The following is a 27,940-nucleotide window of genomic DNA, read 5'->3' on the forward strand; positions in this document are numbered from 1 at the left end:
GATCTGAGGCCAGGCGGAGTGTTTCGGCTTCCTCCTCTGCGACAGCACCACCTTCCTCCATTCCTGGCAGAAAGAGCACCAGGGAGGCAGCGGCAGGCTGGCGACCTGGGGGCCCCAGGTCTGCGGCAGCCCAGGAACCCATTGGTGAGCATTTCCCTTCCTTGGCTCAGTTCCGTTTACTCATCTGCCCTTAAGCAGTTTGGCCAAAATTGGTAGTTCTTAACTTGGGCCACACATTTGAATCAGGTGGGGACCTTTTAAAATTCCAGGGCCCAGACAGCACCCCAAACCAACTATGTGGTACCCAGGCACCCATGGCTTTTAGCGTTTCCCAAGTGGTTCCAATGCACTAAAGTTTGAGAACCTATGAGTATGACCTCCTGGGCCCCCTCCACTTTTCTGATGCTCTGTCCATTTGTCCTGTCTTCTGTCACTGGAGGGTTAAATGAAATGTGAGAGTCCTCCCCAGACCTGTGGGTTCCTAACCTCGACACCCCCTGGAGGCAGCGGCAGCCCTTTCCTGGGCTTTGCCCAGACCCATGCACTCTTCACCTAACCCCCTGTTCCAGCGCCCCCAACTCCCGCCGTCTCCGTTTTTATGTTTGAAATCAAGGGATCTGGGATCATGGGCAAGGCAGAGTCTCCCAGGTATGGGCTGGGGTCTTCCTGTTTTCTTGGCACTCACAGCTGTGAGAAAGGGCCTGGAGAAAAGGGAAAGAGAACTGGGGAGGACAGAGAGCCTGCTCCATCCAAGAACCTAAGTGTTTGGCTTTTCCTATTCCTACTAACCTTTTCTAAGGAAACGTCTATCTGGACACCAGTGGCTGAGCCTCCTGTGGGTGCGTTCCCTTGGGTAAGCATTCTTAGCCACCAGGGTCACCTGCTGGAAACAGCCTGAGAAGGGAGGAGGGAGCCCCAAGAGTCTTACTTTGCTCATCTATAAAATAGGCACCCCTGCCCCATCTCACAGGGCCAGTGACCACATCGTTGTTTCACTGCATGCAGATGCCACGGAGCTTTCAGAGGTGTTTCCTACGTGGTTGGAGCTTTGTGTCCATTTGAAAGGGAGTACTGATCTGACGAACAACAGAGCTGACCCATGGCTGAACCCCAACAGGACAGGAAGGAGGAGCCGGCAGGTGAGTCAGGGAGACCTGTTTTCCACATGGTCCTCAAGGATTTGGGTAGGTACCCGAGGAAGGTATGGGGGGATGCTCCCGTGGGTAGGGGCAGTGGCCCTTCCCAGCTCTGCCACCCGTGAAGTCAGGACAGAGCGAGTAGACCGAATGTCCTTGGGGGGAAGCAAGTATCAGCACCTGGGCTAACAGTAGTGGCCAGTCAGTACCAGTGCTCACTTTTTTTTTTTTTTAAAGATTTATTTTTTTGACAGATAGAGATTACAAGTAGGCAGAGAGGCAGGCAGAGAGAGAGAGAGAGAGAGGAGGAAGCAGGCAGGCTCCCAGCCAAGCAGAGAGCCCGATGCGGGGCTCGATCCCAGGACCCTGGGATCATGACCTGAGCCGAAGGCAGAGGCTTTAACCCGCTGAGCCACCCAGGCGCCCCCCAGTGCTCACTTCTTTGCTTCTTAATACCTTGCGAGGCAGAGATTATTAATCCCATTTTCCAGATCGGAAAACAAGCTCAGAGAGCTTAAGTAGCTTGTCTGCTACTGTGGCAGAGAACTTCAGACCCAAATCGGCCTGACTTCAAAGGGCGTGCTTTCTGACCTCTCCAAGACCTAGTCCACACACAGGGGATCTTAATCCAAAAGGTTCATCCAAGAAGAAAATGCTATTATCTGTGCCAGGCCAGAGGGGGGGAGGGTCCTGTGCTGTCTGTGTGGGGTGAATGGTGGAGGGGTGGGGAAGGCATCATTTCAGGTTGGGTACCAGAGACTCTGAGGGGCCTCCAGGGAGAGGGGCTTGCTCCGTGGCCCAGGGCGCAGGGCGAAGAGGGGACTGCAGATCCCGCCGCCTTGGGAGGGGCTAGGGAGGGACTGGGCAGTGTGGAGAGAGTACTCAAGCCAGAAGCAAGGCTGGCTTCTTGGGCCTGTCATCCCAGCAGCTGTGGAGAACCCCACATTCAGAAAAGGTCCCACACTTGGGATTAAATGCTCTGTGGTCGCTGGCTTGACTTTTAAATAATTTAAGATTTTATTTATTTGAAGTCAGTCAGAGAAAGACAATTATCACATGATCTCCCTGATATAAGAAAGTGGAGAGGCAACGTGGGGGGTTTGGGGGGTAGGAAAAGAATAAATGAAACAAGATGGGATCGGGAGGGAGATAAACCATAAGAGACTCTTAATCTCACAAAACAAACTGAGGGTTGCGGGGGGCGGGGGGAGAGGGTTGTGGGGGTTATGGACATTGGGGAGGGTATGTGCTATGGTGAGCGCTGTGAAGTGTGTAAACCTGGCGATTCACAGACCTGTACCCCTGGGGCTAATAATACATTGTATGTTAATAAAAAATTAAAAATATATTTTTTATTTATTTGAGAGAGAGAGAGCACACATGAGCAGGAGGGAGGGGCAGAAGGAGAGGGAGACGCAGACTCCCTGCTAAGCAGGGAGCCCAGTGAGGGGCTCGATCCCAGGACCCCAGGATAATGACCTGAGCCAAAGGCAGATGCCTAACTGACTGAGCCACCCAGGCGTCCCCATTTTAAGTAAATTTATCTTGGAGTCTGTTTTGTAAGTGAAGTCAGCCAGGACGATGGAGCATGTGCTGGGGAGAGCCTTGAGCCCCGTGTGTGCATGGCCCCACTCCCAGCCCACCGCCCCTTCCCCACCAGAGTTCCGCTGTCCCCTTCTGCCCCTGGCTGGGACTCAAGAAAGAGTTGGGAGTTGAGGGAGGCAAGGCAGGGGATGTTCCGAGGGCGACAGACAGGGAAGAGGCAGGAAGCTCTCCCTGCCCCCATCCAGGTACAGATGGATGCAGGTGGGAGGTTATGATTCCTGGGGGGGTCACCCATCTGCCGTGGGTTAGGGGTGCGGCTTGGGGAAGACCTTGTGCACACCCTCCTTTTGCTCTGGGCTCCACTGATGGAGCTGGCTCCCGTCCCATCCCAGTCCTGCCATTTACTCATGCGGCAAGCTCAAGCAAGTTACTTCACCTTTCAGCCTCAATTTTCTTGTCTGAAAATGGGAATGTCAACATCCCATGGATTTTTTGGAGAACAGTGAGGTTTCTTTTTTTTTTTCCCCCAAAATGCAAATCTGATTGTGACAGCCTGGGGCCAAGATCTGTCTAAGGCTTGGTGTTGTTCTAGAATAAAAACCAAAACCTTTCACCTGGGCCAGCCCTTTCCAATAAAAATACTGGATTTTTAAAACCACATATTTAAAAATTTCCTCAGGATGCCTGGGTGGCTCAGTCTGTTGGGCGTCTGCCTTCGGCTCAAGTCATGATACCAGAGTCCTGGGACTCAATCCCAGGACTCAATCACTGTTCAGTGGGGAAACTGCTTCTCCCTCTGCCTTCCGCTTTCCCTGCTTGTGTGTGCTCTCTGACAAATAAAATATTTTAAAAAATAAATAAATAAAAAATAAAAATGTCCCAGCCACATTTAAAAAAGACATGTGAAAATAATTTTAATATATTTACTTCGCTCAATATATCAAAATTATTCCAACGTACAACCAATATCAAAAAACTAAATTCAAACTTTTTTCCTGCCTTTGAAATTATATTTTATGTATTTTTATGAAATGAGTGTATCTCATTTCACATGACTGGTGGCTACCGAATTGGCCGTCAGAGGCTGCGCATGTCCCTAATCCCATCATCTGACGGCTGCCTGACCCACCTCATGCCATCCCTCCATGCTCTCTGCCCAGCAGCCATGTTGGATGGTTGCCTTTCCTTCCTCAGAAGCTCCGCTCCATCCATGTTGGATGGTTGCCTTTCCTTCCTCAGAAGCTCTGCTCCATCCACACACAGGTTCCTTTTGCTATTTCTAGCCCTGGGAACCTCATCTTCCTCTTTTCCCCCTGGATCGGGTTAAGCCTACTCAGCCTTGCCTTCAGAATTTGACCCCCATTATGTGTCTGGCCCTCGCCAGCCCCACGATTTAACTTCACATTTTCTTGAGGTCCTTTGGTTAGGATCTCTCGCTCCTCTAGCTTGCCAGCTCTAGGGCAGCGACCACTCTGGGTTTTAGTGGTGGTGGCTTGAACCGTGTCCCCAGGGCTTAGCAAGGTGCCTGGTGTAGAGCAGGGTCTCAGGGAACAGGGCCTGTGAGACTGGGAAGGGCCTGGCCCCCAGAAAGGACGCTAATACCTTCTCTCGTCTCCCTTCCCTCTGGTGGAGAAAATTCCTTATAAAGGACTCTCCTGGAGAATTGGGGACACGAAGCCCTCGGTGCCCAAAATATTGAAGTTGAAACTTGAGTTAAGCACGCAGATTATAAATATTTCTTCCCCAGATTACATACCGCTTAAAAATAGCGTCCTGGCTCCTTTTCATGATTTGGGCCGTGACGAGGGAAAATGACACTTCAAGTCTGAACATAAGTACTGCCCTTTTCGTGACTTGGCTTTTCCCTTGAGGAGGCGGAACTGGGGAGCAGGAAGTGGAGAGGGGGCATCATTGTCCCTGTTCAACCGGCAGATCTGGAAGAGAGACCAACGCTGAGGTGCTGCCATTTCTCCCTTTTTATGATTTGAGAAAGAGAGAGAGTGCGCTGAGAGAGCATGAGTGGGGAGGGGCAGAGGGAGAGAGAAGCAGACTCCCCACTGAGCAGGGAGCCTGATGCGGGGATCCATCCTAGGACCCTGGGATCATGACCTGAGCCAAAGGTAGATGCTTAACCCACTGAGCCACCCAGGCACCCCAATGCTTTCTAATTCTTTCCCAGGTGAATGTAAACAAGGCTCCAGTCCACAGATGCCAGCTGACCCAGGGGATGCCAAACCTGAGGACACCCGTGTAGGTGAGGACTCAGCCCCGAGGCCCAGTGGCAAAGCCAAACACACCACTTGGGTTCTTCTCCCTTCAGTCAATACCCCTCCTTCTCAGGACAGTGTGAAGACTCACTCCCCACCACTGCCCCCCTCCCCACCATGCAAAAGACAGTACAATTATCCTGATTCTCAGGGCCTATCACCTTGAAGTCCTGGGGAGGGATGCAGTAGGAATCACAGAATCATCTGCACGTCTACACAACAGTTTCCCGAGGACACAGAGCCCCAGGGCTCAACAGTTCCCTGAAGCTTTTCAAATAAGTTCCAACACCTACCAGGTACTGCTTGAGGGTGATATATTTAAATATTTATTTTTTCGATCCTAGTCCGGCTTCAAACTGCAAGCTTTTGGGTGAGTATAATGGGATTTACATCGCAGAGCGTACAAGCACCCCAAGAAAAGCCTCAGATAATTTGAAGTCCCTATACCCGTAACAACTGCTGCGTGTCTATTACATGGTTCTGTGCTGTGAGAATGGATGACGCCGATCGAAAGGCTTTAAATCGGGTACTGTCTCTTTTACAAATGAACTTGCAGGTGATCTAGAGCTGGTGCTTAAAGTCAGAATTAAAAGTCCCAGAGAAAATGACTTCATTGAGGTTGAACTGAACAGAGGAGAGCTGAGTTACCAGAATCTCCTGAAAGTCAGTTGCTGTGAACTGGGGATTGAGCCGGAGCAAGTGAGGGCGATCAGAAAGCTGCCAAACACACTGCTCAGAAAGGTAGGGTCTGCAAAGGGTCTAAATGCAGACGGGGTTCTAAGTGGGCAAAATTAATGTTCTATGAAGCTAATCATTTAGCCCTTGCATTTTTTTTTTAAGATTTTTATTTATTTATGACAGAGAGAGATCACAAGTAGGCAGAGAGGCAGGCAGAGAGAGTGAGAGGGAAGCAGGCTCCCTGCCGAGCAGAGAGCCCGATGCGGGACTCGATCCCAGGACCCTGAGATCATGACCCGAGCCGAAGGCAGCGGCCCAAACCACTGAGCCACCAAGACGCCCAGCCCTTGCATTTCTAAGGTGAAAACAAATTTAAGCCACTGGGAAACAGCCAGGGTAGCTAGGTAATTTTCAATCTGGTGCTTTTACTGACTTGCACACCTAAATTCATGAACCCTTTAAAACGGTCTGAAATACAACTAAGGGCCAGGTAGAAGACTCAGTTCAATGCATGTGGCCCCTTCCACCTCCGCAGACTGGCTGGTTCACAGGTGGCATGCTGCCCGGGGAAGGGAAAGACTCATTCACCTTCATTTGCTTGCCACAGCTCAGCCTTTGTTATCTCATGAAGCAAAACTGTTTTGCATTTGTATAGATATTCCAGATTCAAATACAGTTCTCTAATTTCAGAAGAAAAATCTCATTTCTTCGGATATTACTATTTTAAAAGCTTTCAAAACGCCTTTACCAATTCTCACTCGTGTCATGGCTAATATATTCTTTGTAAAGGAATGGCAGGATGATCGTTATTTTCTGGACTTATGCCCTTTTCTGGATTTGAAATAATGTATATACAATCATTGGTGCATGATAATTTCTTTTTTTTTTTTTTTTTTAAGATTTTATTTATTTATTTGACAGAGAGAAATCACAACTAGGCAGAGAGGCAGGCAGAGAGAGAGGAGGAAGCAGGCTCCCCGTGGAGCAGAGAGCCCGATGCGGGGCTCGATCCCAGGACCCTGAGATCATGACCCGAGCCGAAGGCAGAGGCTTTAACCCACTGAGCCACCCAGGCGCCCCGCATGATAATTTCTTTTTTTTTTTTTTTTTTAAAGATTTTATTTATTTATTTGACAGAGAGAGAGCACAAGTAGACAGAGAGGCAGGCAGAGAGAGAGAGGAAAGCAGGCTTGCCGCTGAGCAGAGAGCCCGATGCGGGACTCGATCCCAGGACCCCGAGATCATGACCTGAGCCGAAGGCAGCGGCCCAACCCACTGAGCCACCCAGGTGCTTAATGAGAGTTATAATTATTTTTTTTAAGATTTTATTTATTTATTTGACAGATAGAGATCACAAGTAGGGAGAGAGGCAGGCAGAGAGAGAGAGAGGAGGAAGCAGGCTCCCTGCCAAGCAGAGAGCCTAATGTGGGGCTCGATCCCAGGACCCTGGGATCATGACCTGAGCCGAAGGCAGAGGCTTTAACCCACTGAGCCACCCAGGCGCCCCAATTTATTACTTTTTTTTAAAAAAGCCCTTTTCTTCACTAGTATTGGTGTGGGACTATAGTCAGTCTCCTTAGGAACCTACAACAGAGACCAAAAAAAGAAAAAAAAAGTCTCAACTGCTACTTTAGCGTACCACGACAGAGAAACCAATACAGAAATACCCTGAATTTAGGCGAGAACCAAAGATGCTGGCCATTAAGATTTTTCATCTTAATAATCTCTCATGCTATCTATCAACCACCCTATAATTTCTTTTACATATTAAGGACAAAGACATTCAAAGACTACGGGACTTCCAGGAAGTAGAACTCATCTTGGTGAAAAACGGAAGCTCTGAATTCGTTGAACACACAACATCCCTGACAGAGAAGGCCTGCTACAACAGCAATGCTGCCAAACTGACCTATTAGAAAACTCCAGAAATGAAACCCCCAGCATCAATGTTTTGTAAATAACCAAGTCGGAATGCATGTACTGGTTTGCCGACTTCACGTGTGTACTTTGCAAAATTGTTCCCTCATCTCAAACTTCTCTGGGCAGGGAGAAATTGTCACATCATTTCCTATTTACACTTTGAAACTTGCCTATAAAATGGCATGACCTAATATGACTTGCGTTACTGTTGAGCCATTTTTAACAAACTACTTGCCGAATAGCCAAGGCACAGCCCACAGCACTCAGCTCTGCTAATCAGATGGAAACAACGACGAAGTTGACACTCTTACCAACAACTAGCTCAAAGCTAGACTCCTCCTATCCCACTACCTAAAACTCTTCTGGGTCAACTCACCCAAATTCTTAGGTAAGATCTTCTGGTACTTTGGAAGCACTCTGGGTGCTGGACCCCATTTACCCACTTAACTCTGTCCACGGTCACTTCTCTTCACAGCCATTACTCCTGGACTTGAATTCATGGAACTGAGCTCTGAAATACCGGTGCTCCTTCTGGCTAAGCAGGATCTTGTCTCCCCCAGCACATAACAGGGCCACCACGCTGCCTCTGCAAATGCTCAGCACCTCAGCTTTGATGAAGGGTGGGGGGACACGCAAACACTACACTAACATTTACCTAGCCCAACTGTCCAAAGAGCAAGGTTTTAAATAGTGTGGGTACAGATGTACAGACCATCCCACTCAAAAATGTGAAGGGTGAGGGGCGCCTGGGTGGCTCAGTGGGTTAAGCCGCTGCCTTCGGCTCAGGTCATGATCTCAGGGTCCTGGGATCGAGTCCCGCATCGGGCTCTCTGCTCAGCGGCGAGCCTGCTTCCCTCTCTCTCTGCCTGCCTCGCTGCCTACTTGTGATCTCTCTCTGTCAAATAAATAAATAAAATCTTAAAAAAAAAAAATGTGAAGGGTGAGTGGGTGACTCAGGCAACTCAACGTCTGACTTTTGGTTTCGGCTCAGGTCATCTCAGGGTCAAGGTGGAGGCCTGCGTCTGCTTGTCCTTCTCCCTCTGCTCCCTGCCACCTCCTCACTGGCCTCTGGCACATGCTCTCAAATAAATAAAATCTTTAAAAAAAAAATGGGATGAGTACATGAGACTTGAACCTGCAGTTTGCTTAGTAGCCATGGGCCTCTTTGGACGGAAGCACTCGTGCTGGAAATGTAAGCTCCGCATCCACATCACAGGTCCTTGAGAGACAGGACAGCCCGCTGGCAGGCCAGTTCCACGCAGTGCCGTTGCAGCGCCACAAGGGCCAATTCCCTAAGGTATTCTCAATTTTGTTTTGAATAAGGAAAACTTGGGGCAAGAGCTGAGGACGGGCTATTAATGGCCCCAAAGCACCCTTTGTGAGGAAGTGGAGTTTTAGGTGGTATTTTTAGGTGAATATGGTAGAATAAATTTGAAAAAAATGATGGGAGGAAACCTTACACTATGACAGTAATAGAACCTATAGTGTTGCCTCATGATCATTTACAGTAATTGAATGAGGGCAGCAATTTATCACCAGGCTGTTGAGCAAATTCTGTATCCGTTCAAATAAACATAGTATGCACCTTTGAAGTAATTATAAAAACATATTTCCTGTAACATGAATAGTCTTAAGGCTGAAGATTAAGATTAAAAATTGAAGCTTCGGGGGGCGCCTGGGTGGCTCAGTGGGTTAAAGCCTCTGCCTTTCGCTCAGGTCATGATCCCAGGGTCCTGGGATCGAGCCCCGCATCGGGCTCTCTGCTCCGCAGGGAGCCTGCTTCCTCCTCTCTCTCTGCCTGCCTCTCTGCCTAGTTGTGATTTCTCTCTGTCAAATAAATAAAATATTAAAAAAAAATAAAAAAAAATTGAAGCTTCAAGAGTAATTTTCATTGTAATTTATACTTCATGCAGACACTGTGGAAACTAATTTCTGAGGAAGGTGCAATTCCACTGACTTTTATGCTAACTTAATGTCATTTTAAGATTAAGTGGTTGAGGGATGCCTGGGTGGCTCAGTGGGTTAAGCCGCTGCCTTCAGCTCGGGTCATGATCCCAGGGTCCTGGGATCGAGTCCCGCATGGTCTCCTTGCTCGGCAGGGAGCCTGCTTCTCTCTCCACCTCTGCCTGCCTGTGTGCTCACTCTCTCTCCTTCTCTCTGATAAATAAAATATTAAAAAAAAAAAAAAGATTAAGTGGTTGAACTGAATCAGGTACTAGGACGCTAATCCCGAAAGGTTCCAGAACACATGTAGGTTAAAACAAAAAGGTGGAATGATCTAGAATTCTCAGTCATTCACAATCTAACATTCATTTAGAGGGAGGGGACTGGTAACAGCAGCAGGGCCCCTTCTACCCTCAGAGCGGAAGTCCTTCACCGCTCACAGGCCTGACAGACTCCACCAGGAGGCAGCGGCGTTCCGATTTTGCTCACTGACCTATCCCATGTTATCAGAACAGCAGCTGGCACACCAGCACTCAGGGCTGCAAGGAAAGCAGGCAGGGGGAAGCCCTAAGCTCCCACTGGGGGCCACACTTGGAGATAAGAGGTCCATTGCAGAGAGAGGTGAATTTTATGTACTTGCAGGCAGATTTCTACTTCCAATCACCTCCCTTTTAAAAAGAGTGAGTATCTAATGCTTCATGGTGTCCCTCATTAAGAGCAGAGCAAGACCAAAATGGAACAGCCCCTCTGATCTGACAACCTAATTTGAACAGAGGTAGGATGTGCTGACCACCCGCCAGGAGTAGTGCTCTTCTCATCCAGCAGTTCCCTTCCTGGAAGGGTGTGAATCTCCGAGAAACAGAGCAGAATAAAAGCAGCAGCTCCCTGGCTGACACCCAAATCCCAAATGAAAAGTATGTAAAGATAAAAATAAGTAATATCACAGGGCACCTGGGTGGCTCAGTGGGTTGAGCCGCTGCCTTCGGCTCAGGTCATGATCTCAGGGTCCTGGGATCGAGTCCCGCATCCGGCTCTCTGCTCAGCAAGGAGCCTGCTTCCCTCTCTCTCTCTGCCTGCCTCTCTGCCTACTTGTGATCTCTGTCAAATAAATAAATAAAATCTTTAAAAAAAAAGAAAGAAAGAAACCATACCGTTTACACCTGCCAGTCACTCTAAGAGGGTAAATTTTTTAAATACGGGTATGCTTATATTTCTATTAGTTACTACCTACACCAAGACCTTTTCCCATTTTTTAAATTTAAATTTTATTAAGAAATATCATACATACAAAAGCACATGAACATACAGTTTAAAAAAGAAACCGCCCATCCAGCTTTAGCAACAAAGCATCGTCAGCAGTTCCTCTGAAGGCTGTTCATGACCGCCACCGTCTCCTCTCCCTCCGTCCCTCCGATGCAAGAGGTAACACTGAATTTCATGTTATCATTCCCTTGCTTTTCTTTCATTTACCACAGATTTAACAGCTGGACTCTGACCTTCACAGAAATGGAACCACAGCGGATGTATTCTTCTGCAACTTGCTTTTCTGACCACCAAGATCCATCCATGTTCACACGTGCAGCTGCAGCTCAGTCTGACTTCCATGCAATTCCACTGTAGGAATGGGCCACGGAATCTATCCAGTGGACTGCTCAAGGACAGGCAGGGTCTTTCCAGTTTGTTTTTGTTTCCCTTTTCTTCCTATTACAAAGTGTTGTTATGACATTTTCACATCCACGTCCTGACACACACGTGTAAGAGTTTCGCTAGGGTATGTATCTAGGAGTGGAATAGCCACAGAGAGGTTAGGGCACAGCCACTTAAGCCAAACTACTTCCCAAAGCTGTTGTTCTAAAAGTTCTTCAATCTGCTGCTGTTGACAACTGAGCTACTTGGGAGGGCTGAGAAGAAACAGATCAACTATGACTCTCAAACTGCATTTTCAAAGTAGGAAATTTAAAAATCTGATACAACAATGAATAACACATTGACTTCTCTGCTTTGGTTTACTTGAAATGTATTTTTAAAAACTACATGTTAAAACTTAAAAGGGCGGTCTCCTAAATCTCAAATGTTTCTAAATATATGGAGTGAAAACAGCAAGATTCAGAACATATGGTGTACTTCATATATAAAAAAAGGTCTATACAATTATGCTTATATCCCCCACCACCCACCTCCCTCCAGGAAGAGTAACTGTTAACAGTAGCTTCTGGAGATAAAGAACAGAGGGACAGGAAAAAGAGATCACTTGACACTTCTACTGTTGTTTTTTGAACATGTACAAGCATTACAATTTTAACATAAAATTCTTTAAAAGTAGTCACCTGGGGTTCTTTCATAAACAACCAAAAATCAGTCTGAACTCACACGTGAAAATCAGCTCTGAACGAAGTCCCATCCCACAGAAAATATACACAATAAATTCTCAAGTGGTTTCCTTGTTTCATGCACTTTAATGTTTAAAAATATCCACACAGCCCATCTAAGATGCATTTTTAAAAGCATGGCATGAAGGCAAGCTCAAAAAACTCCGACCCTAAATTGTTCCGTCGTAACATCTCTAGAGGTGGCTAACAACCTGTATGTAGTCCAAGTTTTCTCAGACCTTGGAAACAGGGTGGTTTGTCCTCTGTGGACTAACTATATATATATATATATATATACACATATAGAGAGAGAAGAAACCAGACCGACTGCCTGCAAGCGTAATGTGTAAAGGAGAGGAGATAAATACCTAAGCTGAAATACTAGCTTATAACCTGAAGGCAAGAGATGGATTTTAATCCAAAATGAAAAATACAGCAGACCCCTGAACATGAATTTGAACTGCATAGGTCCATTTATATATGGATTTTCTACAGCCGAGTACTATAAATGTATTCTCTCTTCCTTACGGTTTTAACACTTTCTCTAGCTTACTTTACTGTAAGCATGCATTATGTAATACACATACAAAATACGTATTAGTCAACTATGTTATATAGGTAAGGCGTCTGGTCGACAGTATGCTATTCGTTTTGGGAAAGTCAAGTACATGTGGATTTGACTGAATGGGGTGGGGGAGGTGGCACTCCTAACCTCCCTCGTTCCAGGGTCAACTGTAAATATACTGTGATCTGTTTGAAGGAAAAATGTCTTAAAATGGGAGGCAATGCTACAGTCTTCCTATACTGCAGAGGGGAGGATGCCAGAGCAGCAGATGCATTACTTGGTCCCCTTGAAACATACAATGGCAAGTAAGCTACCAGACCAGTACTACAGTTGAGAACTCTGGCCAATTAGAAGTTTATCCCATTTATTTTTGTTAATGAGCTTGTTTAATTTCTTAACTTTTAAAAATACATGCTGAAATATTTACAGACTAAACAGTATGTCTGAGACTTGCTTGAAAATGACAGGAGGCAGGGGATACATACACACATGCACATACACATATAAAGTAAGACTGCCCATTGAGTCTTACTAGTGGTGAGTTTTAATAGAGGCTAATTATACTGTTCTACTTATATGTAAGTCTTAAGTTTTCCAAAATAAAAACTGAAAAAAAAAAAAACCTGATTGCTCGGATCCCATTCCACTCTAAGTGATCTTCTAAGTAACAGAATCTGGTGCCCCTGAAAGGCTTATCACAGAGAAAATACACAGACCATCTGACAACTGTTTGGCCCTCAAGGTAGAAATGTATACTTCTCATAGTAAATTCAATTAGCACATAGCCTCTATATTGGGTTCTTATGAATTAGGTAGGAATCATTTCCTCTTGAGCCTGAATGAATTCTGGGTGTTGATCCAACTTGATCTCCAACTAAAACCAGACCTTAGTCATGGCCACACTAAGAGCCAGGCCTCTCGCTCAAACCCTACAGAACTTCAATCATGAAATACATCTAAGTGTCCACAGAATCATGAAGATGATGACTTTACATGAACTCATTTACTTTACCTCAGTGAAATAAGTTAGCTACTGATTCTAGATGAGGCAGAACAAATCTGGCATTTTAATTCCTTAACAATTTAGTGCCTTAATAGTTTAGCAAATTGTTTTCTGTTCTTGATACTGAGTAACAGAATATAGTAAACTAGCACTTTAAATCCTTTACTCTTAAAACCACAAACTTGTCAAACTACACAAAGCCATGCCTGATCGTTTCGCATTTCATCTTAACCCTGACAAAGCGAGAATAACCCATTCCACTCCTGCTGCAATCTCCAGGACCAGCTAGTAAGCCAGGAGGGCTCTGTGCTCCAAGAATGATCACACAATAGAGCACCTCTGAGGTGGTGGTTTCATCACTTTCCAAAGCTTGGTGGAGGGTATTGTAGTAAATTCTGTGACAGTTCGCCATGCCCATTAGGATGAGTACAGTGGCATAGTCGTGAGGCACTGGACCAAGAGGCAGAGACCCAGGTTCCACGGGCTAGCTCTTTAGCAACATGAAGCCATGTGACCTTGCATAAATCATTTAACCCAATGAACTTGGTTTCGCTACCTACAAACAGACAGCAAGATTTGAAAACTATAAACCACAAAGAATTGCTATGATACATGTAGCTGGAGATAATACTTTTTTACACAGTCGCCAAAGCTAGCCATACAGAGAAACATGCTGCCAAATTAGCTGTGGGGGGGGTGGGGGCGGGGGGATATCACCTGCTTAAGGATCCGTTTTAAAAATAAATCCTTATTATATGTATTACATACCCCGCACACAAAAATGAACACATTTATAATCTGACAAGACCAGGTTAAAAGAAATCTTGATACAGGATTTAAAACAAAGACCAAAAACTAGTTAGAAGTTCCTGAATGTTCTTCTACATCATTATTTCATAGCTAGAGGAGAGTGTTCATCAGAAGGATATTTTGAATTTTCTACTAGTAAAGGAATCTCAGGGATGTAAAAATATATTCTAGTTCACTGTACATCTTTGCTATTAAAAGCAGAATCCAAATTTATTCATAACCACCCAAAATTGAAGCACCATTATTTAAAACATTTAAACTGCGAAAATTCTATAAAAATTAGTCTTAAACAGAACAATCAGATAAAACTGTACACCAACACCTCTAGTAACAGTGCACCTCATATTTAAAACAAGGGACTAGTTCAGAGTCAATAGCTTTATTAGAAAAAGATTAATACTAAAACTTTTCAATGACAGAGACAATCAAATTTGTAACAGAAAGTCAGAGATACTTTATTTTCACTTCTAAATCCAAAGGCTAGGTATAGCAGTTGTAAAAATGGAATCCCACTTAGTCTGATTCACACAAATACTAACGTTTAATCTGTTTTCAAAGTCCAAGAATGAAAACTTGCAATTAAACACTGAGCAAGCCACATGTTTAGGTAATATTTCTTAAAAAGTCTTAAAGAAAAAAATATGATACAGGACCTAAGTTTTCAGTGGCATATATATACTATCAACACATGTTTCTGAAATCTGGTAAGGTCACATCAGTCCTGAATTAATTTTTAATTAAAAAAAAACAAAAAAGAAAACAAAACAAAAAAACAACTAACTGAGCTTTATACTTTTTCTATGCCACTATAGTTTTCTTTCACCTCATTTTAATGTCGATCTTCACTTTATGCTGTTTTCAGTTTTCTTCCAAAAATCTTCGAACAGTAGTCCTACAATGCAAAATTTGGGGGAAAATGATAATTAGGCAACATGTAAAAGGCAAATTTTTATGACTAAGTGTTGGCCCAGTCACTAACTGCTAATTACTATATGTATATGGAATGTTTGTATTCTTTTTAATTCTCAAGGTATCAGTGTGAACTTAGAGCCTTTGCCTGTGTATGCTTGCCTATATGTGGATGGCTCACACACGGAACACTATATGGCTGTCCTAAAGGAAGAAAGCCATTGACAAACCAACTAATTGGTACTCCCTTTCATGTACTGATTTTATCCCAAGCCACTAGACTAGCCCAAAGAATGAATAGTTTATAGGTTTTAAGAACTCTTATAAAACCTGACTTTTAATCGTTCTTAAAAAACCCAAATTCACTCTATATGATTCATCAGTTCTTTGTGTTTCAGAGACTGAAGGTGTCTGTCTTTGCTACTCACTGCTGCTTTATATGTTATCAGCCAGTGACTACGCCTACGTACCTATGGCTGACTGCAAATGCTCCTACGCCGTAGGAAATATTAAACACATACCTCTTAAAGACTTGAGAATTGCATTGAATGTAACAAGGCGAATAATATGAAGTGTTTATTGTATTTAAAATTCTTTAAAGATATCTAATTCTGGGCACCACTGCATCCCTACATACAGTTGAAAAAAAATTCCATTCTGTTAACATTTGATTTATAAGTTTTCACGCAATACACAAAAAACCCCTCTGTGCTTCTTGTAAAGAACAAAAAAGATACACAACAGTTAAGCGTAAAGATCACAGGCAATAGCATTCAAACATGGATGTGGGTAGAGAAAGGAGTACCTGGCATGAGTACCTGCTTAGTTTGACTGAATCCTTGATTTTTAATTTGGCTTTTCATGGGCCGCTCACAACACCAACGCTGTGTGAGGTATGGTAGTCAGCTGCAATAATTCATAAACCCTACACTTCCATCAATCCAATGCTACTGGCTCTCGAGTTACAGAACAAACTGCATTAGAATGCAAGGCAATAAAGCAAAAAACTAGAAACATCCTTGACAAAGAAATACTAGCAGTTTAATTAAAACAAAGTCGTCCAACATGTGCCTCCGAAATATTTAAGTTTTTAAAGCATATGTCTCTGCCAATGTATCAACACAAGATGGACTTAATACCAAAAAGAAAAAAAAAACAGTTCAACCTTTTTATTAAAAAAAAGAAAAAAAAAAGAAATGACAGCAAAATCCCTAAAAAAAGGATAATTAACTTTTCAATGGAGACTATATTACAAACGTGGGCAATAATTTCCAAAGAGGCACACTAATGGGGGCACGAGTCTGCTACAAAATAGCTGAGACAAAACAATGTACCTCAAAATGTTTTGCAGGACTACACTGTCTTTTCCTTCAGAAGATGCTTTTGTATGTCTTCTTACTCGGCTTAGCTCCATCTTCATCTGTGCATACTTACGCTGCACTGTCAAACAGTAACAAAAAGCCCTAATCAAAGTGAGAAACAATACACTTACCTCTGTCTGATCTGAGGTCTTATCAGATCAGTTTTAATTGGACTGAGTGTCACCTTCAGATTTAATGTCTTCACTGGTCCCATTGACCTCATTCTTAGTATCACTTTCCTTTGATTCAGTGTTTGTGTCTTCACTCTGTTTTTCTCGACTACTGGACTTCACACTACTTTTTTTATCATCAGATCCCCTCTTTTCTGCCATAAAAGAAGACATTGATCGTCGATTTTAAAGTAAAATACAATACATACATGACATTTTGAAAAGTGAAACAACTGAGAGATGAAAAAACAATTATTTCCCACAGACTGCAAGTAACACAGTTTGGTGAAATCTACTAAAGGTATAAAATTTGTCATTTATGAGGGCGGGGGAGGGCCGTACTGGGAATCAGGAGAAAGCAAACAGTAAAACAGAAGCCAGTTCTCTCCAACTGCTGAGAAGCTACTAAGTATGGGCAACTCCAAATCCTGCAGGATCTAAGACTCAAATCTGATTTTGAGGAAGAAACATCAGAAAGCAATGGGTAAGGTAGGAAGGTAACTGTGTTCACATGAAGTAAATTATGCAGGTAAAAAGTAAAAACAGTAACTGCAAAAGGTGAAAAAAAGGTGAACACTTAACAGGCGTGTTTCTCCAGCTATAGCTTTTTTAATGCAAAAGCTTACTCACGCAGGTATGTATCTGAGTACCTACAAGGAACAAGCCCAGTGAAAGAAAGCAGATCTCGGATCTCAGATCTCAAACCAAGTACTGAACTTTGGTGCTTTGCTAAGAAAATATATATGTAATCTCAAGACCTGTTTCTCCAAAAGGAGAAAATTAAAATTCAACTCAACTATGCAGAAAAATGGAAAAAGTAAATCTCAACCTTTTCTCCTGTTTTCCCTGGAATGGTAAACCTCAGACTAGGGGCAGAAAGTGGTAAAGGGACCAAGTGTATTCCAGCTTTTTTAGTTCCAAGTATTGCCTAACAAAAAACTTCTACAGAAAATGTTAATACAAACTAAAAACTCTGTGGAAAAATTATTTTTCCCCATAAAACTATGTTAAGAATAACTCGTCTAGCAGAGTGGTTCATAAGACAGACATTTTAAGAGAAGCACAACCCTCTATAGATTCTGGACGAAGTTAAGACACAACAGCAAGTAAGTGGAAGAGGGATGGTAATGAAAACAAAATATGGCAGGGGCACTCATTCAAATGGAAGAACTGAAGACTGTATGTGAAGGAGCATATTCAGTCCATAAGACTTGCAAAATGCACACGAAGCAACGTCCAAGTAGCTGACTGCGGGCTTGCGCCAGGTCTGTCCGTCGACTTAAGAGAACTGGGCCAGTACAGTGCGCTCTAACTGACCTTGTGGGAAAGTCCTCCCTTTGTGCCTTATGGGCTTCGCCGGTGCACAGGTAGCTTCAATGAAGAAGAGTCGTCTTGTTGCCCCGCAGAGGACTAGTAGTCAGTCCAATAATCTTATCTTCTGCCCTATGTAAATATGGTAGATCTTAAATAGTCCTAAGGACATCCACAAAGTGTGGAGGATTTCAGGGCTATGGATTAAAAAAGGAAACTCTCTTGACAAAGAGAGAAACCTAAATGGGTTGGTGTTAAGAACTACAGGTCCTTCCACTGCGGAGCTGGATTATTTCCACGGTAGCATGTGGCGCAGTAAACTCCTTACTCGCGCCATTATCAAAAGCTATTCCTGCTCAGAGTTTAGGCCTTCAGTCATCTACATACCTAGGACTGCCTGAATGGCTACGTGGCATTTTCAAAAGCCATTTCACTTCTAAAAGAGATCCCTAAGCTTAAGAAAAATCTGTAATGCATTCTCCATCTTTCAAGACGGGACTGATGCAGAGCTTTATCCAAAAACGAATCTTCTCTCCTTCCTCCATCCATACTTCACTAGGAAAATCCTGTTTGTCCATAATCCAAACACAACGCAGCTTATTTACTTAAGCAAAAGCTTTATTAAATTCTATGATGTCATTATCACAACTAGGATTTTTTTTTTTTAATAGTTAAGCAATTCAGGGCATCTTTTTGCTCTACCCAGAAATTACACAAACGTGTTTTTATAGTCAGGCCATTGTTCAATTGATGCCAGACAGTTAGGAAGGCTAGCTAGCTTTTATCCCAAGAACCAATCCAACTGGGTGCCTGGGTGGCTCAGTGGGTTAAAGCCTCTGCCTTCGGCTCAGGTCATGGTCTGAGGGTCCTGGGATCGAGCCCCGTATCGGGCTCTGTGCTCAGCAGGGAGCCTGCTTCCTCCTTTCTGCCTGCCTCTCTGCCTCCTGTGATCTGTCAAATAAATAAATAAAATCTTAAAAAAAAAGAACCAATCCAACTATTTGAAGTGACATGAAGTATAATACAGGAAAGAGCTTTAATTCTTAAAGAGAAGTATTAATTTGATCTCTGACATCCATTATCTGGCTCTTAAGATTGGACCCATCCCCCAAAAGATACATTCCACAAAAAGTCTTACAAAAAATGCTGGGTGAAACTTTAAAACTAATGTAAAATCAGGTATAATACTTTGTAGCAACTGCCTGTTGAATCACAAAGTAATTTCTGAACTTAAAGCTTTGTGACAGTAAATTTAAAAAACTGTCCTTGTTTCCTACTTTTTAACATTTGCTCCATGTTGTAGGAAAAAAAACAATGTATGTAAATATTTTTTAGAAGAAAAGGTACACCTGTTTGAGGAAAAATGAAAGCATAAGGCTAAAAAAATATGTCCGCTGTTTGCGCTGCTAGTTCTCTAACTCAGTGTAACAAAAACCTGTGTCTGGCCCCCAGAAAACCCACAAAAAACAAATACCATAGAATAGTTCCAAAAAACAAATGAAGAAATGAATATCACACAGAAGTCCAGTTTAATAAACTCAAACACAACAGCACACATGTCAGGTGATCAAACATGGACACAGACAGGCAGAACAGGATGGAACAAGCAGAGCCAAGAAAATGAGAAACAGGCCCTTGCTCTCATTCCCAAAACCCATGCAAAGCAGAACAGCCCAGTCAATACAAAATGAAAGATGCTCAAAGAATCTAAAGAAAATACAGAAAGGAGACCCTGATGATTTAAAAGAATTATCTTTCGATGAAGACTAAGCTAAAAGATGAGAATATACACATGAAAACATGCCAAAGACAAAATGAAATTAAGTCCATTAATAGTGCAGTGAATAGTGCATTCCAGCCACTGGAATGCCACAGGAAATCAAAGGGAAAAGTACAAAGGAAAATGCATGTTGTTTCAACAGAAAACATGGTTAAGACTTAGGTAAGGTATTCAACTTCCACAAACTTAGAACTTCATTACACAGGTAAATGAAGGCTGCACATGAGGACCAATGCAGCAACACAACACACTGACTCTGCAAGACATACTATGGAACACGCAGCAGATTTAAAAAAAAAAAAAAAAAAAAAAAAAAGTGTTGCCAATAAATAAGCTAATAAATTCTCCAGCCTAATAACCCTGAAAGGTAATGCAATACTTGGAAGAATCGAGATGACAAACCTTTAGATGAACAACTGAAGGATGTGATTTTAACATGTTCTAAGAAAACACCAGGTCAACTGTCTTTCTCACAAACCAGACAAGGGGAAAACACTGCCCCCATCTCCTACTGAATGCTGCTGGAGGTAAGTAAAAAAAAGAACAGAGCTTAAAATGGAACTCTGTCTATGTCCAAAGAAATGTGAGTGGGGAGAAGAGACTGAAAATAGTCTTCTATTAATGAATTAAATTCTCACATAAACTAACCTTTCTCCCTGGATTTTCTATCTTGTTCTCTGTCCCGACTTTTGCTCCTGTGCTTATAGGACTTTCGATCCCGGCTTTTTGATCTTCTTCGATCCCGACTACGAGATCTATGCTTTCTTTCTGATCTATCATGGCTTCTGCTTCTTCGTCGATCTCTACTTCTTCACAGTGGGAAACAAAAGGAAAGCAACTTCAGCCGACATTACAATGAGAAAAAACCTTACACAGATTATACACTGTTCAATAATTAACAAGTTAAGCAAAACTTACCCTTAAAAGGCAAATGAGTAGAAGCCACTACTAATACATATCTACAGTAGAAAACTTAAGAATTGGAAATTATTGAACATCTAACTTTGGGGTGCCTGGATGGCTCAGTCATTAAGCGTCTGCCTTCAGCAGGTCATGATCTCAGAGTCCTGGGATCAAGCCTCCCATAAGGCTCCCTGCTCGGTGGGGAGCCTGCTTCTCCCTCTCCCAGTCTCCCTGCTTGTGTTCCCTATCTTGTTTGTCTGTCAAATGAATAAAAATCTTAAAAGAAGAAAAAAAATCTAACTTCAATTTTTCAAATAATGCTAAGATAATCACCATCATGCCTTTTTTTTTTTGAGAGAGGACGGGTGAGCAAAAACAGGGTTAGGGGGTGGCGGGTATTATGCAGGCTCCACACCCAGCATAGAACCCACTGCAGGGCTCAATCTCGTGCCCCTGAGCTCATGACCTGAGCTGAAATCAAGATTCAGATGCTTAACCGATTGAGCCATTCATGTGCCCCATCACCACATTCTTTAAGACTCTTCAATCCCAACTTTAAAACAGTAAAACGGGGGGGGCATTGAGGGCGTGGGCTGGGTGGCTTAGTGGGTTAAGCTCTGTCTTTGGCTCAGGTCATGATCTCAGGGTCCTGGATCAAGTCCTGCATCGGGCTCTCTGTTCAGCGGGAGCCTGCTTCCCCCTCTCCCTCTGCCTGCTGCTCTGCCTACTTGTGATCGCTGTCAAATAAATAAATAAACAAACAAACAAACAAACCGTAAAATGGATTTCATTTTTCGCATTTTTAAAGAATTGGTTATAAAGCACTTTAGTTCTTATATTCTGTGTGATGTCATCCAAAGCAAAAGTAGGTAATTTTACCAAAATAACTTATAATTTAAATGCCTTCTTAGATCAGTGAGAAGAGATGCGCTTAAAGAGACCATATGGTAACACGTACTTCCTAGAAGAGTGCATCAAACCTCCTTAGACTGGTGGAAAATAGCAGAGGTTGCCTTGAAGGTGGCCTGGCTCACTGATTCCTCTCTCATAATCCATCCTAGTGCCTGACAATACTTAAGGGCTTCCCAAGGACCAAGAAAAGAACACGTATGCTAGCAACCGCTACTGCATACTGCACACTCACTACGTGCAAGGCATCGCCTCGTCTGTTCCACGTACCTGCTTCGCCTTCTTTCTCTACTTCGTGATCTTTTGTGGTCCCGAGACCTGCTGCATCTTCGGTCTGAGGTTCGGCTTGAATGCCGACTCCGTGAACGACTTCTCTTTCTTCTTTCTCTGTCTCTAGCCCTTTCTTTCTCTCTTTCTTCCTCTTCTCTCCGTCTTTTCCTTTCTCTTTCTTCTCTTTCTCTCTCCCGTTCTTTTTCTCTTTCTTCCCGTTCTTGCTTCTCCTTTTTTAAACGCTCATCACGATCAGGTTCTTCAGTTCTTTTCCTTAACTTTTCCTAAAACAAATCAAGTTAGATTTTTATAGAACTACACTCAAAGACACTAGCAAACAATGATTACCAAATGCAAAGCATGTGTAGATCAATGTACGGAACTTGATGCCCTGAAAGAAAAATGCAGAAATTCCAAAACCATGTCTGTATGTAAGATAATGTTACTTGGCTAAGCCCTCAGGGATAGTGTTTCTCCCAAATTCCTGGCACAAAAAAAGTGAAGAAAATAAAGCCCTATGATAATCTGATGAACAGCAAAATTTTATAGGGATTATCATACTTTCAAATAACACAAACAAGCAAAGTATCAACAAGAGGCTTATGTGTCTATGTGATCAATTTCTGGCCATACTAAAATGAGAGTATTAGCCGTGGCTAAAGTGCATGCTTGCAAGCAGCTTACTTTTAATTCTTCTACAGTAGCTTTAATTTTGGCATAGCCCATGTGCTGCTTTCCCATCAAATGGTCATCTACGCGGGACTGGGCATCTCCTACTATCAAAAAGGCTCCACACACTTCACAAACTTCCATTTGTTTTTCTTGGGCAGCAAAACTTTCAATTGTCTGAAATGATAAATCAGTTATTATAAGAGTATTTGAGAAAAAAAGCAGAAACAAAATCCAACAAAGTACTTACAATCTAAAATAGTTTTCAAATTTTGTGAATTTCCCCAAAGCCCTAAGAAGCAACTGGTAAACTTTTAGAGCAGGGAAACAAAGGCAACAGCAACAAATTTTCCGTATCCCAAGGAAGGACTGAGATCCCATCACTCAACTATAATCAATGAAATGTACACACCACCTTGAAAAATGTTAACTACCTTTCAGAAAGCTACCTATTCTAGTCCCAATTCATTTCTTAGTTTCAACAGACTAAAAGTGTGGCCTCCACATTAAAAATATTTTTCAAGGCATGCCTAGCTAGCGAGTCAGTAGAGCATGTAACTCTTGATCTCGGTTTTAAGTTCAAGCCTAAAATGGGAACAGAACTTACTTTAAAAAAATTCTGTCTGGGGGACCTGGGTGGCTCAGTCAGTTAAGCGTCTGCCTTCGGCTCAGGCCATGATCCCAGGGTCCTGGGACTGAGTCCTGCATCAGGCTCCCTGCTCAGCGGGAAGCCTGCTTCTTCCTCTCTCACCCCCCAACCCCCGCTTGTGCTCCCTCTCTCAGTGTCTCTGTCAAATAAATAAATAAAATCTATAAAAAAAATTTTTTTTTGTTTAACCCTAAAATGCTTAGGGAACAGAACTTACTGAGCATAATCTGTATATATCCTATTCAATATCTGGGAACCAATGGCCAATTACATTCTACCATCAATATCCAAAACCTGAGTATTACATTCTCTAATTAATATAAAAAAGTCGAAGAGTATACCAATTTTGAGCTAAGGGCTTAAAATTAAGCTAATGGGCTAATTTATCATAATAAAAAGTTAAGGGGTACCTAGGTGGCTCAGTCAGTCGTGTCATTTCCATGATCTCAGGGTCATGGGATTGAGCCACAAACTGGGCTCCCCACTCCCAGGGTATCTGCTTCTCTCCCTCTTTCCCCACTTACACCCATGTTCTCTCTCTAAAAACAAATAAATCTAGGGGCGCCCGGGTGGCTCAGTCAGTTAAGTGTCTGTCTCCGGCTCAGGTCATGATCCCAGGGTCCTAGGAGAGCCACATGTTGAGCTCCCTGCTCAGCAGAGAATCTGCTTCTCCCTCTCCCTCTGCCCCTCTCTCCATTCATGTTCTCTCTCCCTCTCAAGTAATAAAAAATTTAAAAAATAAGAAAGGAAGAGAGAAAGGAGAAAGCGAGAGAGAGAGAGAGATGAACTGACCAACCCAGGCCCCAGTGAATACTCATGTTCTTAGGCATGGGTTGGCATGCAGCAGCTAGAAGCTTGTTTTTGTAAATAAAGTTTTATTGGAACACAGCCATATCCTTTTGTTTATGCATTATCGAAAGCTGCGGGGCGCCTGGGTGGCTCAGTGGGTTAAAGCCTCTGCCTTCCGCTCAGGTCATGATCCCAGGGTTCTGGGATCGAGCCCCGCATCGGGCTCTCTGCTCTGCGGGCAGCCTGCTTCCTCCTCTCTCTCTCTCTCTGCCTGCCTCTCTGCCTACTTGTGGTCTCTGTCTGTCAAATAAATAAATAAAATCTTTAAAAAAAAAAAAAAAAAAAAGCTGCTTTCGTAATATAAAGGCAGAGCTTGGAATCGGCCAGGGACCTTGTGGCCTACAAACCTTAAGTATTTACTGCGTATCCTTTAAGATAGTTTGCAAACTCTTGATTTAGGACATTAGAAAACTGTTCACTAGAACTCTCAACTAGGAATAGGTCCTAGTATTCACAGTGAACAGCCTGGATAAATCAAAATGAGGCTGCTACTCACCGAGGTTGTGGACCTAAGCAATTCCCTCTCTTCTTTTAGCTGTTCAACTAATTTCATCATCCCCTGGGCTTCTTCTACTTTTCCTTCAGATCCTAATTCTTCAATCTAAGGCAGATTAAAAAAAAAAAAGAAAAAAAAAAAAGGAGGCAAAGCAGTCAAGACTCCTTTTTAACCAAACCATTCTTCTGTTCTTCCCCAAGCTTCATTACCATTTCATGGTTGTTTTGGGTCTTTTGGTTTTGTTTATTGAAGCCTCTTTGTGTTAAATGTACCCTTTTGATTTTCTTAAAACATTAAGAAAGTAGATCTGACATGCAATGAACTGCATATTTTTAAGGTTTAAAATCTGAGGAAGTTTTGACAACCACGAAACTAACACCCTCATCCAGATAACACATCCATTACCCCAAATTTCCTTCGTAGTACCTCTGCCCAGATCATGGATCTGCTCTCCCTACAGATCAGTTTACATTTTCTAGGACTCTATATAAACGGCATTATGTACTTATTTTAGTCTGGCTTCTTTCATTCAGCCTAATTATCTTAAGATTCACCCACAGTGATCCATGTTGTTGATTCATTTTATTACTGAGCAGTACTCTACTGCACGGATACATCACAGCATTTATCCATTCACTTAACTGATAGATGTTTGAGCTGGTTCCAATTTAGGGATTTTGCCAACTACGAACAAAGCCGTTATGAACACTGGTAATACAACTCTGTAAACATATGCTTTTGTTTCTCTTGGGTCACTATCTAGGACTGCAGTGACTCTTGGTGGATCTTTTTTTAACTTTTTAAGAAACCTATGGTGCGCCTGGGTGGCTCAGTGCGTTAAAGCCTCTGCCTTTGGCTCAGGTCATGATAGCAAGATCTTGGAATCGAGCCCAGTGCCCCTCACTCGCATGGGCCTCTCTGCTCAGTAGGGAGCCTGCTTCCCCCTCCCCCTCTGCCTGCCTCTCTACCTACTTGTGATCGGTCAAATAAATAAATAAAATCTTAAAAAAAAAAAAAAAAAAAAGACACTTGTCTTTGTACTGGGGCACCTAGGTGGCTCAGTGGGTTAAGCCTCTGCCTTCAGCTTGGGTCATGATCTCTGGGGCCTGGGACCAAGCCCTGCATCAGGCTCCCTACAGGGAGCCTACTTCCACCTCTCCTACCCCCCACTTGTGATTTCTGTCAAATAAATAAATAAAATCTTAATTAAAAAAAAGAAAAAAGAAACCTACAATTTTCCAAAGTGGTTATACCATTTTATTTTCCACCAGCAGTGTAGGTTAGTTCCAGTTTGCCCACATCTTCATTAACACTTGGTATGTGGTCTTTTTAATTGTAGCCATTCTGACAGACATACATAAGTATCTCATTGTGGTTTTAACTTGTGTTTCCCTAAATGACTAATGATTGTGAGCACCTTTACATATACAAATTTACCACCTTTTATCTTTGGTTAAGTGTCCATGCCAAATATCTTGTTATTAATGTACACAACTCTTACCTGCTGTAGAAGTACATCAATTTTATCTGTCAGAACCTGAATTTTTTCTTCATTTTTGCCTGTTGGGCCAGCCGCCTATTAAGAGATAACAAAATGTATTATCAGTGGGGCGCCTGGGTGGCTGAGTGGGTGGGGCCTCTGCCTTCCACTCAGGTCATGACCCTGGGGTCCTGTCGTGCCCCCCATTGGGCTCTCTGCTCAGCGGGGGGCCTGCTTCCCCCTCCCCTTCTTCCAACCTCTCTGCCTACTTGTGATCTGTCAAATAAATTAAATTAATTAATTAAATAAAATGTATTATGAGTAAGTAAAAAATATTCAAGCTCTCACATACCATACATAAGATCTGTATTTAATAGTTAAAATATTGAGTCACAAGAATAATTACCTTCAATTTCTGCTACTCAATTACATATTTTGTCCATTATGGATAATGAGAAAAATCTTAACGAGTAGCAAAATGAATACTATTAATAAAGACTGAAAAAGGGACGCCTGGGTGGCTCAGTGGGTTAAAGCCTCTGCCTTCAGCTCAGGTCATGATCCCAGGGTCCTGGGATCGAACCCTGCATCTGGCTCTCTGCTCGGTGGGGAGCCTGCTTCCTCCTCTCTCTCCCTGCCTCTCTGCCTACTTGTGATCTCTGTCTGTCAAATAAATAAAATCTTAATTTAAAAAAAAAGGCTATAAATTAATGAACTTGACCACAAGTTTCAATACTAGGGAGGTCTGTGGGTGTCAAGAGTAAGGACACCTTACAAAGACTACAAATTAATTTCATACGCACCCCAGAGGACTGCTGGTTTTGAGATAATGCCAAACGAGCATGGCCTCGTCTAATTCTACGTTCTACTTCCGCAAGTAAGCTCTGTAGGTATCGCAGAAAATCTCTCTCATAGCCAACCTTCATAAAACGAGAACTCTTCTCATACCTGGTTAAGAATAAAAATTAATAAGCATTACTTTCTTTCCAAATCTTTAGCCATTATAAGTCACATATTCTGTCTTAACTAATCTTATAAACTGCTGCATTCACTCTGAAGAGTAAACCCATACGTAAGAAGTCAATTTCTAGGGGCACCTGGGTGGCTCAGTGGTTAAGCATCTACCTTTAGCTCAGGTCATGATCCCAGGGTCCGGGGATCAAGCCCCACACCAGGCTCTCTGCTCTGTGGAAAGCCTGCTTCTCCCCTTCCTGCTCCCCCTGCTTGTGCTCCCTCTCCTGCTGTGTTTCTATCAAATAAATAAATAAAATCTTAAAAAAAAAAAAAAAGAAAGAAAGAAAAAGTCAATTTCTAGTCTCTCATCCTGGTGAAGAGAAGACAAGTACTTAGCATTATGTCTGGTTAACAGCATGGACTTTACAATAAGGCAAAGCTAGGTGCTTCAACACCAGTTCTATCACAATACTGGATCTGTGATCCTGGCCCCAGGACAAGTCTCATTTATAAAATCAGGACTATGAGGAGAAAAAAAAATAAAACATGATACAGAAAAAAGCTTAGGATACAGTAGTACTTAAGCATAAAATATGCACTTATAAGGTAGCTAATCATATCATTTTTGAAGCTATGACTTTCTACCATCCCAACTAATGAACAGAACCTCGGCAAGACATTCATTTTATATTAATTTCAATACTTCTTCAATCCTTGTCCCCTAAACCAAAGAATGACAAAGAAGTTCAGGGAAATGACCAAAAAAGATAACTTACTGTTTTCGAAGATTTTCATCATGAATTTTTTCACATGGACCTGAAAAAAAAGATGAAAAATATGAATGTATAAATTACTGGTGATGTTAACCATCTTTTCTCTCGCCAAAACTAAAGGAAGTTCTTAAAAAAAAGGAAAACAAGACCCATTTCATCACAAAATAGTCTGTACACACCTAAACTGAGCCTAATGAATCACAAAGTAATGTGCCCAAGT

General features: G+C 42.8%; 2 protein-coding genes across 12 annotated transcripts in view; one reads left to right on the forward strand and one right to left on the reverse strand.

The window, feature by feature from the left end:
• ANKRD40CL (ANKRD40 C-terminal like) lies at positions 1-14,790 on the forward strand. 4 transcript variants are annotated; one of them, XM_045984212.1, is made up of 6 exons: positions 9-144; positions 800-853; positions 1,006-1,139; positions 4,861-4,935; positions 5,505-5,689; positions 7,399-7,646. In XM_045984212.1, the coding sequence occupies exons 3-6, from the start codon at positions 1,100-1,102 to the stop codon at positions 7,540-7,542; spliced, it is 444 nt and encodes a 147-aa protein (XP_045840168.1). In that variant the 5' UTR covers positions 9-144; positions 800-853; positions 1,006-1,099; the 3' UTR covers positions 7,543-7,646. The 4 variants fall into 4 exon arrangements, 3 of the variants coding, with proteins under 3 accessions (XP_045840167.1, XP_045840168.1, XP_045840169.1); XM_045984211.1 differs by lacking the exon at positions 800-853 and having other exon boundaries at positions 1-144; XR_006815875.1 differs by lacking the exons at positions 800-853; positions 7,399-7,646 and adding an exon at positions 10,966-14,790 and having other exon boundaries at positions 10-144.
• The window catches only part of LUC7L3 (LUC7 like 3 pre-mRNA splicing factor), a 27,421-nt gene continuing 14,237 nt past the window's right edge, over positions 14,757-27,940 (reverse strand). For 3 of the 8 annotated variants that reach the window (XM_045984203.1, XM_045984210.1, XM_045984209.1), the window contains exons 3-11: positions 27,724-27,763; positions 26,797-26,941; positions 26,015-26,089; positions 24,514-24,618; positions 22,535-22,696; positions 21,851-22,134; positions 20,417-20,577; positions 16,692-16,832; positions 14,757-16,586 (exon numbers count right to left, since the gene is read on the reverse strand). In XM_045984203.1, coding sequence (XP_045840159.1) covers positions 16,396-16,586; positions 16,692-16,832; positions 20,417-20,577; positions 21,851-22,134; positions 22,535-22,696; positions 24,514-24,618; positions 26,015-26,089; positions 26,797-26,941; positions 27,724-27,763 — 1,304 coding nt within the window. In that variant the 3' untranslated portion in view covers positions 14,757-16,395. Of the gene's footprint in view, positions 16,587-16,638; positions 16,833-17,994; positions 18,121-20,416; positions 20,578-21,850; positions 22,135-22,534; positions 22,697-24,513; positions 24,619-26,014; positions 26,090-26,796; positions 26,942-27,723; positions 27,764-27,940 lie in introns of all 8 variants that reach the window. The other 5 variants (XR_006815874.1, XM_045984204.1, XM_045984208.1 and 2 more) reach the window with 5 other exon arrangements.

This window comes from Meles meles, chromosome 18, assembly GCF_922984935.1.
Source record: "Meles meles chromosome 18, mMelMel3.1 paternal haplotype, whole genome shotgun sequence".
NCBI lineage: Eukaryota > Metazoa > Chordata > Mammalia > Carnivora > Mustelidae > Meles > Meles meles.

Excerpts from the sequence above, each read along its gene's own strand:
- ANKRD40CL (XM_045984211.1), top strand. The coding sequence starts at position 1,100 with ATGGCTGAACCCCAACAGGACAGGAAGGAGGAGCCGGCAG. Across the intron at positions 1,140-4,860 it reads CAGGAAGGAGGAGCCGGCAG|GTGAATGTAAACAAGGCTCC; the intron begins GTGAGTCAGGGA and ends ATTCTTTCCCAG. Across the intron at positions 5,690-7,398 it reads CAAACACACTGCTCAGAAAG|GACAAAGACATTCAAAGACT; the intron begins GTAGGGTCTGCA and ends TTACATATTAAG.